At 39.2% G+C, this 16468-nt stretch overlaps 1 protein-coding gene across 2 annotated transcripts in view; it reads right to left on the reverse strand.

Annotated features, from left to right (window-relative positions):
- Window positions 1–166: 166 nt before the first annotated feature.
- R3HCC1L (R3H domain and coiled-coil containing 1 like) overlaps window positions 167–16468 on the reverse strand; it is a 57637-nt gene continuing 41335 nt past the window's right edge. For both annotated transcript variants that reach the window (XM_040992346.1, XM_040992347.1), the window contains exons 3-7: window positions 16014–16186; window positions 13417–13487; window positions 11583–11678; window positions 11021–11161; window positions 167–2928 (exon numbers count right to left, since the gene is read on the reverse strand). In XM_040992346.1, the coding sequence (XP_040848280.1) occupies window positions 2861–2928; window positions 11021–11161; window positions 11583–11678; window positions 13417–13487; window positions 16014–16186 (549 nt within the window). In that variant the 3' untranslated portion in view covers window positions 167–2860. The remainder of the gene's footprint in view (window positions 2929–11020; window positions 11162–11582; window positions 11679–13416; window positions 13488–16013; window positions 16187–16468) is intronic.

Below are 16468 nucleotides of genomic sequence, written 5' to 3' on the forward strand. Positions count from 1 at the left end.
CTTAGGCAAATGAAGCATTATATTTTGGCATGGCAGTTTAGGTAAACAAGGGAAGGACTGATTTCCTGTTGGATTCAGCAAACACCTTCCAAACAGTAACGACATTATACTCATACATGCAGCTACTGGCCTGTGCAGGGAGGCGCAGCTCATGGGTGAGGTGTGGCAAGAGCTGACTAGGTTTGGGTATGGAGGTTACCCTCAGCTTCTCGTTGGATCTGGTTTCCAAGAGGGCTACAAAAAGCAGACCAGGCAGAGAGCCATCAGCTCTGGTGTCAGTCTTGCTGCCCACTTCACGTCTGATGGGTGCAGCCAGTTCTAATTCCTGGAAAAAGCTGCACAAAGGTTGTGCTGTTATACCTCTGAGTTGGAAGGGAAGACCATGGGAAGACTGACGGCTGGCAGAGCTTACCACCAGATGAGGGATATTAACAGAATCTCAATCGACAAATCCCAAACAGAACCCAAAACCTCAGAAGACTTTTACTTTGCATACTTTAGTCTGTGACATTATAATGCTAGGAACCTCCACTAACTCATTAGAAGCCTAACCTACCTCTGTTCTATATTAGGATTCATGGGGAGTATGCCTTTCTACTATAAATTCCAGGTGATCATGGATTTAGATGTTTCATGTACATGAAATGTTACATGACCAGCAGACTGTATTAACTGTCTTCCTAGATATCCCACAATGGAGCCAGGAACAGCTATTGGACACTTTCCAACTAAGTCAGCTTATGAAGACATGGGTTTAGATATGGCCAGATTGGTTCCCCTTTGGACAAGCCTGAGGTAACGTGTACTGGGTAGACTGTCTCATCTCCAGTAGATCAACCCAAACTACTGGAGACTGTAACTAAAGAGCATTCTCTGCTGATTATCAAATGAAAAGGGGAACAGGCTACTGGTACAGAGTATTAGAATGAAAATAAAAATAATAAAAGTAATTTCGCAAAATCATGAGAACTACTAAAAATGTGGAGAATAAACTTGGGACTATGTATACCATCAACAATGTTCTTCAAAGCTAAATACAGTCAGAGGGGGGAAGCCCCATCTCGGGGAAGTGATAGGGACAGTCATCTCTTCATCGCTGCTCAAGGCCACTGTTAGACTTGTAGAAGAATCAAAACAGAACAAGGGTTTACATCAGAGGTATACCACTAACTATGAAGCCATGCTGCAGCTCCCTATCTTATCTTTCAAATGCAGCCATACTGCCCAAGACATCTACCTATGATAGCAAAGTCTGTTCTATGAAAATAGTGAGCACAAGTTCTGCAGCTGTTAGCTAAAGAGGGGGCCCTGGTCTTAGCTATAGAGACAGAGAACCAACAGAATGACTTATTTAGTCCCCCAAGCTTGACATGGAAGCAACAAAAGAGAATAAAAAAAGCTGGCAGAACTGACCAAGGATGAGAATACTAGGAAACAGTGAGAAGCCTATCAGACTGGACTAGCAGCAGGAATAGGTGGGTCAGGACTAAGACCCAAGTCTGGGGTCCGCTGAGGAATATCTGAGCTGAGCCCCATTCTCCCATGTTATAAGCAATGCTGATGATCCATCAGTCATGGTTACTAAATCACAGCATGAAACTCCTGCCCAAGTTTAAGAGTGGGACACTACTTCTTGCCACCTCAGCACAGAAGGTCTAGCACTGCCATTTTTTGAGTGCAGAATTACTTTCCCCAAATACTGAGGATGCAGATATGAGATGGGTAGCGGCTGATTTGGGGGTTCTGACTTGTCCATGTCCTTCAGGAAGTCTCTCTCGCTGCCTAGGGATGTTTATTTTATCCTGGCTGCTCATCACTACGACGGATGGGCTGATGCTTCTTGCCAGGTGACTCTGGCAAGGCTATGGAGAGCATACCAAGAACATTCTGTGGGCCACATGTTTTCTGCAGGATGTTAAGACCTGACAGAGATGGGAAAAGGCAATAGGTTGGGGAAGGAGTGCCCAAAAAGATAAGGGGAGAGGAGCTACCACATACCCATCCAGGAGCGGTCACTTTCACAGTATGTGCTGGAACAGGGAGATGACTAGCTCTCCACTCAGTGGGTTTAGTAAGGCAGGAAGAGAACTGTTCTCTTATTTGTGAAAATGATAAGACTGACACATATCAGAGGTGTATACATCATAAAATGGGCTTTAATGTCTCCTTCTTACAACCTGATGTCACTGTTTAAACTGAAACTGGCACTCAGCTCCCAAGGTTGGCTTACTATGAGTAATGAAGCTGGCACTAGCTGCTATGCAGCCTGGGCAGCCCCAGACACTTAGTTCAATACAGACGCTGGAGTCCAAATACCCACATCGGCTGCATTTCATCGACTTTGGCGTACTGGAACTGGCAGTGCAGATTCTGTGTATCCCATGTCCACCATACACTATTCTCTCTCTTTGTAGTGAATGTTCCTTACTTGCTCCCCTCCTATGCCCCATATTGCTGTTTTCAGTTCTGCGAGATACTAGGGAAGGTTCTGCCTTGTGTGGGGCCTGACTCTCCCATCACTGCAGATATGAATTCTCTGCTTTTCTTCCAGATTATCTTGGTGAACCATGCTAACATGACTTACACTGTCCAGAGGACTCGTGGAAGCCAAACGTTCCATATTTCTCCCTGGGTGACAGCTCCCTTCCACTCCCACCACAGTAGTACATTCTAGAGAACTGCTTTTAGGAGTGAAGACAGGTATCTGTCTTCTTTATATACCCAGTCAGTCTTTGCTCCATCACTTTCAACTCTATAATGGGCACACCTGCATGTGCACAGAGCTCTGGAAAGATCCTCTCATCTGAAGCCTAAGAAAACATTTTCCAATCATGAAATTATTTCCTTCTTTGGGTGACATTCAAACTGCAGACTGGTCTCTGCCTTCCCAAATGTCTTCTCGTTGCTTGGCTTCCAATCGTTTTCTCTCTGTAAACAAAGAGAAGTTTTAAACATGGTTATGCGTTTCACACAACTAGCAAATTAACAAGGCAACTTAAATAATGAGACAGGTGAATATCCTGGACTCATCTTACCTAATTCCAAGGGTTAATGTCTTCAACTTTCCCACTGTGTTCTAAGTGGAATCAATACTACTGGTAAATCTTTACATTTTACTATTATATATTAAAAATAAAAAAGCTGTAGAACTAATAGAAATTAAAAGTATATGGAATAAGTCAGAATCCTGTAGGACCTAGTCTAGTTTTGCTGATACGTTATTTGTATTGATTGTTTTTAAAATGCTTCATGTTTCAGTATTGTTCATTTACTGATCCTTATAAATATTTCAGTAAGGATCAAGAGTATTTTTATTATTATGATTTTTCCAAAGAGTATGTTTTAATATTCTTCTGCTATCTTATTGTTCAAGTGGAAATAGCAGCCAGTAAGCCTTATTTACATCTCCCTGTTACATCTTTTTGAAAAAGCATTTCAGAGGCAAACCAGACTTCTATATTTGTCTGAGTACTTTCAAGAGTTACGAATATTCTGGAATACAAATTTCCAATGAAGGAAAAAATAAAAAGAAGTGTACAAATCTGGGCAATCCATATCCAAATTCTTAGTATGGAAGCTTGGTTCTTCATTTAACATTTTCACCAAGACCTAAGAAAATATAGAACATACATGGTTTAGCTGCCCAGGAGCGCATTAGGTGCCACAAAACCAATTCTAATTTCAGGGTTGGTAATTATCTTGACACCATGTCTGTTGTAACCTAAATGTTTCCTTTGAAGGACTGTTGTTCCAAACTGATGTCTATTAAAGACCTTGTCATGAACCAGGAGGATTATTGAAATCAAAGTTTAGAGTTAACACTATTTTGACACTGTTCCCTATCAACTGAATTCCTTATAACATTCCTGAACTATTACTGCCTGTATTCTAATGACCAAGACATTGCTCAGGAAGCTTAGCTGACTTACTTGGAAATATGAGCGAAATCTGCTGCTATTTGGGCACCATCTTGTGGCATTAGCTGAATATAGCAGCAAAATTACGAGAGACAAAAATGGAAGAGGGGTTGGGGGGGCACGTAGGCCAGCTGCCAACCAAGACAGATTAATGTAACGCCCTGTGACTGAGCTCTAAGAAAGGCTCGCATTGGGCTGGGGTTCTCCAGGGGACAATGTGAAAGTTAACTGCCTTGGCTAAAGGACTCCAGGATTCCCTTAGGAAGGCAATGTGGTTTGGATCTTATGAACACAAAGAACTTAGGAAGAGATGTGAAGGCAACTCTTGATGAAATCAATAAAAATCTGGTTCTGCACTCCAAGGAAAGGTGAAGACATCAGAAAAGTGAATTATTAAATTTTTCAGTAAGGTTGGAGACAAGTCTGTAGGGTAATATGGAAAACTAAAGAACTCCAGGACAGGACCCATAATCAACAATGCCACAGTCAAATGAGTTTTTGAAAACAAGGTTTTTCCTCCCAACTTTGGGCCCAAACACATTTGTGGTGGGACGCTCACATCCAAGATTATTAGGCTATTTATAATCTTCAGATATCCTGTTCAATGTGAATGAATAGTCTGCAGAAATTTTAATGTTGATGTGTCTGGTTTTGGTGTTATGAAATACTTATTAGGGATGTCATATTACCATCCTAAAATCTGAGAATCTAAGAATTCTGAAACATTTCTTATCCTAGTGCTAATCCTTTCTAATAAAAGAAGGTAGCTCTATTATCAAATATATATAAACATAAGAGGAAATTCTAGTGGCAAGTCATGAGAAAACTAGTAGTAGCAGAGACAAATTAAGAAGCACACACAATACAAATAGTAAAAACGTGGGAGCACATTTCAAAACATAGAACATGAAGAGAGAAATACAGGGTGGGACGAAACACTGTCCTCATCTCGGAAAGAAACTTGGGACGCGTTAGTGACTTGACAAATATTACAAAATCAGTGAAAGAACTGAAGTTGGAACCCAGATTCTTTATTGCTAAACAGCATATTTTCCACTATTTTGGCATCTGAAAATATCTACAAAGAAAATGAATTAAAAAAAGTGAAAAAAATGTATTGACTGACGGTAAAGAAACATGCTGTTGGAGAAAGGGAAGCAGATAATACTGACAGACTGCATTTCAAAAGCATCTATCAACTTTAGCTTTGACAATTAAAAAAAAGTCAACAACAGCTATAAGGACAAGGAACTAAAGAAGAATTGCATTGGCATAGAGAGATTCACCTGAAACATTCACCTAAGCTGGCCCTGGAGACTTTCATTTCCCGGCACCATAAATAAATCAACAGAAATGACTACATTAAGTGGGTGGATTGAAATCACAATAAAGTCAGTTACCACTTCTCACTGAAGGAACAGAAACTGCTGAAAACTGAAAAAAAGGTCAGTGTGGTGCTGTGCTTTAAAAAATGATGATAAAAGGAATGTAAACCAACAACTTTCTATTCTTTTCATTAAAAAAATTATTTATACATAAGGTAGAGTTACAGAGAGAGGGAAGAGACAGAAAGAGATCTTTCAATTGTTGGTTTACTTCCCAAATGGCGACAGTGGCCAGAGCTGGGCCCGAATCAGGAGTCCAGAACCGCATCCAGGTTCCCATGAGGCACATGGACCCAAATCCCTGGGCATCTCTGCTGCTTTCTCAGAGGGCACAGCAAGGAACAAGACTGGAAGTGAAGCAATTGGGACTCCAACTGGCAGCACTGTAGGCAGTGGCTTACCTTGTTGCACCACAACACTGGCCCAATGATTTGCAAAATGTACTTGTCTATCTAAGAAAAACATCACAAAACCCACTTGTAGACACCCAGAGTATAATAATCAACATCTTTTATGAAGAGCAAGTCTGACCAAACTAATCTAATTGACTTATTTTAATAAAATGACAGCTTTGGTAGATCAAAGAGAAGTAATCTAAGTACTCTCTTAATTTTAGCAAAATTTTAGAATGAACTTACCAAGTATTTGTATTTAATCACCAATATACTAGGAAAATATAGTCCATATCACCTAACAGGGCATTCTGATAACAGAATAATTATCAATGTGTTGGGTGTTAATACAAGAAATCATGTACTATTTACTGTAGCAGTAGTTGGTGAACTAGTCGGGTAGTCTAAAGGTTAACATTTTCATCTTCGATGTATGCAAGAGAAGTAAATTTATTGAATAATAATCAACACAAAAAATGGGTTAATATTGCCAATCAGAAAAAAAATAACTAAAATGAAAGAAAATGTGGCTTAAAAATGAAGGGAGCTTCTAACATCAAAGGAGAAAACATCAAGAAAATATCCTCCCTCTCCCCCCGCCCCCGTGGAGTTGTACCATAAAATTCAAAATTAAAAAAGAAAGAAAGAAAACACCCTAAGATCCAGATTAGGAGTTAGCAATGTAGCAGTGCCCTTTAAGGCAAAATAATGGAACACTTAACATGGATCTCAGCAAGCACCAACTGTGATTCAATTTGTTTTATTACAGCTGACTAAGTATCCTATAGAGATGATTTTTAAATTCTTGGTTATTTAATTAATCAAACTAGGTGACCAAGCTGTTTACTCACTTTTGCCTTTCAGGCCTATGACTCAAACGATGGCCTTTTAGAACCAAGCAATTAATCACTTATTCCACAGAATAAAATGCAAACAAGTTATGAAATAAAATTACAGTAGGCTTTAAAAGTGAGAGGGTAGCTTATTCTGAGAGAAAGGGAGAGTAACATCTGTCTCCAGTTTTAGGCAAGAATAAGTGTTTGGGTAAGAGGAACACAGGAAAAATCTTAACAAATTCCTGAGTTCGGTCTTTAAAAACATGTCTTTATGATTAAGTCAAATACAAAGCACTTAAGGATGATCTGTGCTTCTGGTTCCTACTTTCCTTGCTATTTTAATATACTCTATCACATTCAAAATGCTTTCCTCATGTTTGGGGACTATTATGAAAGCTCTTTTCTAATACGTACTACATAGTTTGCCCCCAAATTACAAAGTTCCAAACACAGTTATGAATGTGCCACATGTAGTATTCAACTCTGGTTTCTAAAAAAAAATAAATAAATAAAACAAAACACAAGAACTTAGGAATTTCAGTGAAGAATAGTCAATAAGGTGGAAGTAACCAATGTCATTCATGTATTTAGTTAACAAAGATGTACTGAGCATCTTTCTGTGTCCTTGACATTGTAATAGGCAGCACATTTGTTCAAGTAGAAGAAAACCTGGGAAGTTATTATAAAGTGTTATTTACTAATGTGTATTGGGATAGCATACACATTTCCATTCCTTTGCTACTTTTTATCACTTGGCAATGGTCACGTCTAAACTCAACAAGAAAGAATGCATGACCCGCTGCCATGTGTAATGGAAGGGAAGCAGCAGTGCTTCCTACATACATTCATAAAATGAACACGATTAATTACCAACAGTCACAGAAAATAGATGAATTGGTAAAACAAAGACATTTTTACATATGATCATTTATGTTGTGCTCAAAAAATTTTCCATGATTAGGTAAGGTAATCGTTACTTTCACTTTGTAAGAAAATGGGAGAAAGAAACAGGCTTAACAGATTTGTCCAGCACCATACAGGTAGTTTATGGCAAAAACTCAATTGGAGCCCAGATTCTCTCATTCCTAAATGGTTTGTCTTGATCTTTGTAGTTATGAAGTTTTTGAACAGAACAGTGTTCAGATAATCTCTATTTCTAGTAAGAAAAAAGAGAAGAGGAAATGGGCTTATATTAGTAATAAACAAGGCATTTGCAACTTTATACATATTTAAATGAAGCAAAAATATGATCTATCGGATGGTGAAAGATGCTAATCATTGGTACAGGTTACTAAAAAACAAACCTGTGATATTTTGTTCTCCGGAGGTTTAAAACACATACAAACACACATACACACACACAAGAAATTTAAAAAAGAAGAAGAAGAAATACACACACATATACTTTAGTGCTGGGAAAAATATATTATCTCAAAACTTCAAGAGGGGTTACTAAATTACAGAAGCATAGGTTTCAATTAAGAAGTATATTCAAATATACTTATATTCAAATATAAGAAGTATATTCAAATCTCCTCATAATTTATCAACTGGATTATCCTTAAGCCAATTATTTAACTTCTCTGAGAAAGCTCTAAAATAGAAAGATAACCCACAGAAAGATAGGTAACAGGAAGATAAAAACCCATCACAAAACTCTAACACAACATCAACACCACAGTGACACTGATTTGCCTTTAATCCTTTTCCAATCTTTTTAATCACCTTAATATACCCATGCTTCTAAATCTGTATTATAAAATATGTGAAATTACAAATAAGTTAAAAATAGATAAAAAATAAACTTAACAAGTTTTAAGAAATTTGCCAAGAGCCCAGCATGACAGCCCAGTGGCTAAACTCTTCGCCTTTTGCATGCGCCAGGAGCCCAAATGGGTGTTAGTTCATGTCCCAGACACTCCACTTCCCATCCAGCTCCCTGCTTATAGCCTGGGAAAGCATCAAGACCAACCCTGCATCCATGTGGGAGACCCAGAAGAAGCTCCTGGCTCCAGATCAGCTAAGCTCCAGCCATTGCAGCAGCCACTTGGGGAGTGAATAAGCTGATGGAAGCCCTTTCTCTCTGAATCTCCTTCTCTGTTGTATCTTCTTTAAAAAAAAAAAAAAAGAAAAGAAAAATTTGTCAAAATCATAGTTCAAGGTTGACCACTGTATACTTAACGCCTAGCATGGTTCCTGTTGCATAATAAAAGTGCAATTTCTAAGTATTTAAATATCTGTTCTGCTTTGAAAAAAGTTCTAGCCTTTTTCACCACTTAGTGCTGATTTCTCAATAAACGGTTTGAGATATTTTCATGAAAAAAATTCTAGGATTGAAATGGGAGGAGAAATACAAACCAAAATATCTACTGGAGGCTCATCTCCTGTTACTGAAGACACACCCACTAGACTAAGTGTTAAGGAGAGAGATGAGCTCATGGTGTCTCACTCTCCATCACTGGGAGCACAGTCCCTGCCACAGGCTGGTGCAGGTGCTCAGCAAATGCCAGGCGGAGCTGAGAATAATATAGGAATTTTCAAACAAAAAGTGAAATGAAAAATAGGGACCACGTGTTGATATTGCTACTATTAGTAATGAAAACTGTGGCAGCTAGCATTTATTATTTATTAACTATAGTCCTCCTGAAACAGAAGCAAGAGAATTCCTATGGTTTCTGAAGGGAACTATCTTTTCATGGATTCTCTCACTTGACTTCCATTTTATGGACTTGGAAATGGAGGCTTTGAACAGCAACTCATTTATCTAAGGTCACACAGTAGACTATATACAAGAACTAAGATGTGGATCCAAGCAGGCTGATTCCAAGCTCTAAAATGCTATCCGTGATGCTATCCTGATCCCTCCTTCCCCAGGATCCGTTAAGTGAGAAGCCCTGGGCTCCATGTAGACACACAGAGAGACACGCAGCAGATTTTCCACAGGCATGTTCTCAGATACGGAGGATGGAGCCCTCAGAAGCAGGATCAAAGAGAGCTCCTCAGTAAAGCACTTTCCCTCAGTTCCAACAGCACATCTCTGTCGCAAAGAAAGGCCATCTTGAGAAAAGTGATAGGGCACCTTCTTCAACCAACAGCTTCATTTTAATTGCATTGCTAAAATGTCCTTTGTAGAGTTAGACATCTAAAGCAAACACTGAAAGTGGAACTGAATGCTGACGTGCCCCCAGATAAATAAAGGGGAATTCTCAGATGAGACCTGCAGAGGAGTACTGCAGTGCAGACACGGGCAATAATGCAGCCATTCGGAAGGAAGCTCAATGTACTGCAAAAGCAGTCCCATCTGCCTTCACAGATACTACTGTCTCATTACCTTCCACTTAAAAGATAACTGAGTTATCACATGGTAATCATTTTCTTAGAGATAACCAATTAATAAAGGGTTAAGATTACTTCAGTCTCCTAAAAAACCAGAGGATTCCTCTTCTGTTTTGATAGTCTGTAAAAGACCCTGGAGTGCAGAACTAGAAAGTCAAAATGCCTCATTATAATCATTAAGGTTTCAAAAATTAGTTAGGTTCAACTGTGAAACTCTAGCACCCGCCATGACACACTCAGTCACTGGTTATCTGGCCAGTGCAGCCGAGACTCTGCAAGCTGCCTGCTATCACCAAAACAGAGTGGACAGGAAGTATTAATGGCTTTGTTATACCGGCAATAAACAAGGAGTTTGAAACTTCAATTCGTTTAATGGAAAAATGAAGTTACTTTTTGGTAACTGGAATTTTCAAAATAAATTGCTTTCACAGATTTCACAGATCTTGGGCTAAGGCAATGAGACTGTCTAAACCTGAAGGTTGATAAAAAGTACTTAAGTGCCAAGCCTGCGTCCCAAACGCAACAGCCTTTTAAAAGGGGAGAGAGAGATTTTAACCTCAAATTATAAGGAAAGAAAAACCCTGCTTCTGGACTAGTGGAAATATCTCCAGAGAACTCTTAGATACTGGAATATAAGTATATAAGATAGCTGAATCTAAATGTACTCCAACTGAACAACTCAGGATTGTTTGTAAAAAAGACAAAAATACCTCCCACAGTTTCTATCACCACTGTCACTTGCTGGCTTCTCCTTAATCTGTCTTCCACCTAAGGTCTAAACCATCATGGTGACATCACAACCCAGTAAAACCACAGCAAATAATGTTTTCTCTCTGGGAGACTGTTATGTCTTCATAGGAAATTTTTTTCTCAGGGTTTGATATAAAACCCATAGAAAAAGGAGTGAACTGAGAAGGCAGAAAAACGATCTCCTGGAAAACAACAGCAGGAGCATGGATTAGGATGATGCCTTGAAACAGGCAGATAAATCCTGCAATGGTAACCTCCTGAACATAAGGCTTGAAAATAAGGGAAATTTCCAGGAAATGACAAAATGGAATCAGCTTGTCATATCATTTCCCCCACCCCTTCAACACAAGCACATATTCTGGCGAATGCTGGACAAAGTGGAGACCAACACTCCTTCGGCTTACCCCGGGCTGCCTGCAGCTTCTGACGCTCTGCTTCCCGGTCCCGCGGGTTCTGTCTGCTTCGAACCCCAAGGGCACTGATGACCAGCCTCCTGGCCAGGGCTGCTGAGGTCTCGGGGCGCTCCTTGGCTGGCTGCAAGAACTCTGAGTGGGAGACAAGGTGGCAGTAAGGAAGGGAAAGCATTCCAGATCCAAGTAATTAACATACCAAGTAGACTAACAAGGGCTGCATCAGCAGTAATTAATACAGACATACAGATGATGATCAGAGGAAATTAACATGGCAAAGCACAAACCCCCCAGCTTCATTCTGAGCCTTACACACTCTATCCAGAGCGAACAGAAGGTAAACAAGGTAGCAACACCCTCAGGCACTGCTGGTGCTCCCGCCGCCTAAGGAGCTACTCAGATGCCCTATTTCAACAAGGAATTTTTTCTTTTTTGTCCTTAAGAAACTAAAATGCCTTTACAACTCTGTACAATGTACAACTGATAAAAAAAAAACACACACACAACAGTAACTCCACCATTAATAAAAAAAAAAAAAGGCAGATTACTGGCTCACCAGCAAAAGCTCTAGCTTTGGCCTTGGCTGCTCTGGTGGCCTGTGACAAGGGTCGAATCTTCACCATGGAATGTTTAATAGCCAGAGCATCACGAGCTGCAAAGAGGAACAAATACAGCAAAGTATACATGAAATGGAGTGACAAAAGGAAAAATTAGAGGCTACTTCTTGGCATGTTTCTTAGATGTTAGGCGGGGTTTTTTTCTGTTTTTTTTTTTTTTTCACAGCAAAAACAAAAAAAGAGATTAAAGATAACATCTGTAAGGTACAACTTGGTTGTGATTAATTAATGCTACCTGATAGGCAAACAGAAAGGGCTCTCATTTGTCCACTCTCCAAACGCCTGCAACATCTGGGGCTGGGCCAGGAACTTAATCAAGTCTTTTAAATGGGCAGCCAAGGCCCAGCCATCTGAGCCACCAACAGCTGGATGTATATTAGCAGGTAACTGGAATTAATACCTGCTGGCGTCTGAACTTCATTATAATATGAGATGTGAACATTCCAACCAGAATCCCAACTGCTATACCTGAAAGTCCACTGAAGTAAAGATTTTTAAATAACATTTATTTTATTTTTTATTTAATGGCAGAGTTGAGCGAGATCTTCTGTCCAGTAGTTCTCTTCCCAGATGGCTGCAATGGCCAGGTCAAAGCCAGGAGCCTGAAACTCCATCCAGGTCTCCACGAGGACGGCAGGAGCCCAAACATTTGGGCCATCCTCTGTTGCTTTCCCAAGAGCATTAGGAAGAAGCTGGATTGGAAGTGGGGCTGCCACACTGAAACTAGTGTCACAGGAGTCAACTTCACCCACTTTACCGCAACGCTGGTCCTAAGTCCTGATTACCTTAGATCAGAGACCAGAAAGCACAACGCTGCTGTGATCAAATCATCCAAACATACGCTTTTGTAAATCAAATTTTATTGACATGGAGTCATGCCTGTCTGCATACTATCTGGCTCTTTTTGTGTCTGACAGAAACATTAAGCTCTATGCAATCTAAAATATCAAGTGGTGCTTTATAGAGTAAGTATGCAGATCTGTAATCTAGGTGATTCAGTAAGGAACCAACATCCCAACATATTTAGTTTCTTTGAATGTCTCTGCACTGTACTTATTTAAAAAACCCCATTATATATGTGTGTGTGTGTGTGTGTGTGTGTGTGTGTGTGTGTGTGTGTGTATGATGGCCAAATCACACAGAGGGTGAATACTACAATTTTTCACTGGTCCAGTAAAACGGTTACTTCAAATTCATTTGTCTGAGAAAAAAGAAAAATAGCAATCATTTTTAAGATCTAGTCCCACAATCCTGTTAAATCTATGTGCATAAACTGTTTATTGATATGTATGCAAATAACCTTGGAAGTTTTCTCTCTAAATACTACTGGATTACAATGAAAAGGGGAGGGGGCACACAGGTATCAAAGAAACCTGCATCAGAAATCTGTATCGAGGGGTGGGTACTTGGTTTGCATCCTGTTTCCCAGTGTCTGGGTTCATGTGTCAGCTCTGCCTCTGACTCTACCTTAATGCTAAGGTGTACCCCAGGAGACAGCAGGTAGTGGTTCAAATATGTGGGTTCCTATCCTGCATCCCAGGCTTTAGCCTGACCCAGTGCTGGCTGCTGGGGGACTTGGGGATTGCAGCACATGAAAGACCTCACTCTCTCTACCTTTCAAAAAACAAAAATACCTGTTTTAAGAATTTGTATCTTCTATTACATGTGCTGGTTGAATAAAATGCCAACTGGCTTGAATAGAAAGGAAATCAGAACAAGCTGCAGGAGAAAATTGACGGTAAGAAATGAACAAGAAAATTACGAGGTGGTTACCTGTAACTGGACTGGAGAATATTCCCAGGGCATGTGTATCATCAACCCATTTAATATCAAACCCTTTCTTTCTGCAACAAAAGATAACAATTTTATTTCTTAAAATCTGCTTTCAAGAAACATCTTTCAAATTGTCTCATAATGCTTTTCATGAAATAGAAGGAAATACTCAGTACGTACACAGGTGGAATGGGTATAATGAAACAAAACAGCTTGGAGGACAGAAGAAGCCAATGAATTTTAAAGGCAATAATAACACCATAAAGAACAACCAGGGAGTATTTTACATTCTCAGCCATTTTATAGACATCAACTAATTAATCCTCACAAGTCCCTTGGGAAGGTATTTAATGTACTATTTACAAGAGATGTTCTTCTAGGAAGGGAATGAAAAGAGAAGGAGGAGGGAGCAGAAGAGAAGCAGCACAACAGAAGAGAAGGACATGGCAAAGGTCAGTGGGAGCGAATGCAGAGTCAAGCCTGTTGGAGGGGGCGGGAGCTTGGCGAGTGAAAAAAACAAGACTGCAAGTAATAGGAAAAATAGCTGACTTTCTCATTTCCTATAGAAAGAGAATAAGGGAAATGGGAACAAATGTGACAAAGTAAGAAAAATTAAGAATAAAAGTAACAGCAGATCAGATTAGAAAGAATTAGAAGGATTAACATTTAAGTACTAGAAAATTATTAGCTCATATTAAAAAACGTCAATCAGCACATTCCCCACCCCTACTAAATACAAGACACCATTAAGAAGAATTTATAGAAACCAAAAAAACACCAGAAACAGAATTAAAATGACTGCAAGTAAAGAGATTTCACAGGGAAGGTGTGAGGTACAATAATGTTCAAATGAAGACCATATGAAGTAAATAAATTTGGGTCCAGAGAGATGGCTCAGGGCTAAATCCTCGCCTTGCATGAGCCTGGATCTCTCTGCTTGTGGCCTGTGAAAGGAAGGCCCAAACCTTAGGACCCTACACCCACATGGGAGACCTAGAGGAGGTTCCTGGCTCCTGGCTTTGGCTCAGCTCAGCTCTAGCCATTGCAGCCACTTGGGGAGTGAAGCAGCAGACGGGAGCTTTCTCTCTACATCTCCTTCTCTGTAAATCTTCCTTTCCAATAATAGATAAATCTTAAGAAAATAAATAAAGTTGAATACTGAATATATAAAACAGTAGTTGTGGTAAATGGAATGTAAAAGGAAAAATGTTTCAATTAAGTAGCTACAGTAGTATATAAGATGAGGAGGGAAGAGTGAGGAACTAAAAGCATTAAAAAAAAGGAAAAATATTAACATTACCAATGAAAAGTTGAGCATGTATTTTGCAATATCTAGAGCCTTCACTGAATAGAAAGTTTATCATTTTTATGAAAGCCAAACAAGAAAAAAAATCTTAATCAACCAAAATGAAGGGAAAAAGACAGGACAAGTAAAACACACACACACACACACACACACGATGCATTGTGAAAAAACTTAATTAAAAGATAAATTTACTAATTAAAAACTTTTTAAAAAGATATTTATTTTACTTATTTGCGCAGCAGAGAGACAGAACTCCAATCCAGTGGTTCACTTCTCAATCGCCTGTAATAGCCAGGGCCGAATCAGAGGAAGGCAGGAGCTGGGAACCCAATCCAGATCTCCACTACTGAGCCATCATTTGCTGCTTCCTAGGGTGTCTATTAGCTTGCAGCTAGAGTTGACAGTGGAGCCAAGAGTCAAAACCAGGCAATTCTACAGCACCTCCGAGTGATCTTAAACCAAACACCTAACCTAATGAATTACAATGTAAAAAAGGGGACCAGCACTACAGCTTAGCCAGTTAATATCCACCTGTAGGGCTGGCATCCCATTTGGGTGCCAGTTCAAGTCCCAGCTATTCCTCTTCCCAACCAGCTAACTGCTAACAGCAAGGAAAGCAGCAGATGATGGCTCTAGTCCATCTACCTATGTAGGAAATCCAGAAAAAGCTCCTGGCTTTGGAACAGCCCAGTTTAAGCTGTTGCAGCTATTTGGAGAATTAACCAGCAGGTGGAAACTCTCTCTGTCTCTCTTCTTCCTCTATATAAAAAAAACTTAAAATCCATACACAGGATTTTCATAATATAAATTTTTCATAATCTTTGTGTAGACCACTGGATTTCAATTTTTTTGCACCAAAATAAGGTCTTACATTCATTTTTTAAAAACCTTTTGAAATACTTTCATGTACAAATGTCTAATTTACATATATATTCAAGTATAAACATAATTATAATAAATACAAATAGGCTAAATGAATACTTTGGTTTCTCTTCAGATCGTATAAATCTTTCGTCTTTTACAAATAGGCTAAATGCACCATGAATCAGAATCAGATGAAGCCATCACCTTGAAGAGAAGTCTTAAATACTAAAATAGGATCTAGAAAAATTATCCTGTATTTAATGAACATGTGGAAGAGTAATTAAATACAATTTATTTTTAATGGATCTGAGGAAAATAGTGAACAAACTTGATACTCAAGTAATCTGAAATATGAAAACAAGTTCTTTTTCAGCAGACATTTTAAGAAAATTTCATCCCACCTTTCCTAACACCAGCAAATACTTACTGATAACTGCAGAAAACCCGCAGAAGGTCTTCAGTACGAAATTCTTGGGGGAAGTCATAAATTTCAATGACATGAGGGAATTCACACTCACTGAGGTCAATATCAGGAACTTCATGGCTGTAATAATCAAATCTAGGTTCCTGGATGCTTGCTTTGTGTACATTCCCTGATAACTAGAGAGGAGAAAGCATATATAAACAACTGTTACAATAAGCCTGGGCATTATAAAGTGCGTACTCGTTTATAAACAATTCTGCTCCTTGTCTCCATCCCTCCCCCTGCATTTCTTATTCTTTCACATTCTCAGTTAACGCTTTTCACCAAATCAGTGATGACCATGGGTTTATCACCCAGTGTATATCACACAGGTAAAAATACTTGAAAGAGACATTGAACTTCTGGCAGATTGGCAATACATAAAATCCAATTTGCATCAGTCAATCAGCAGGAGCAAA

The sequence above is a fragment of the Ochotona curzoniae genome, unplaced genomic scaffold (assembly GCF_017591425.1).
Source record: "Ochotona curzoniae isolate NIBS_2020 unplaced genomic scaffold, NIBS_Ocur_1.0 contig_66, whole genome shotgun sequence".
Classification (NCBI taxonomy): Eukaryota; Metazoa; Chordata; class Mammalia; order Lagomorpha; family Ochotonidae; genus Ochotona; species Ochotona curzoniae.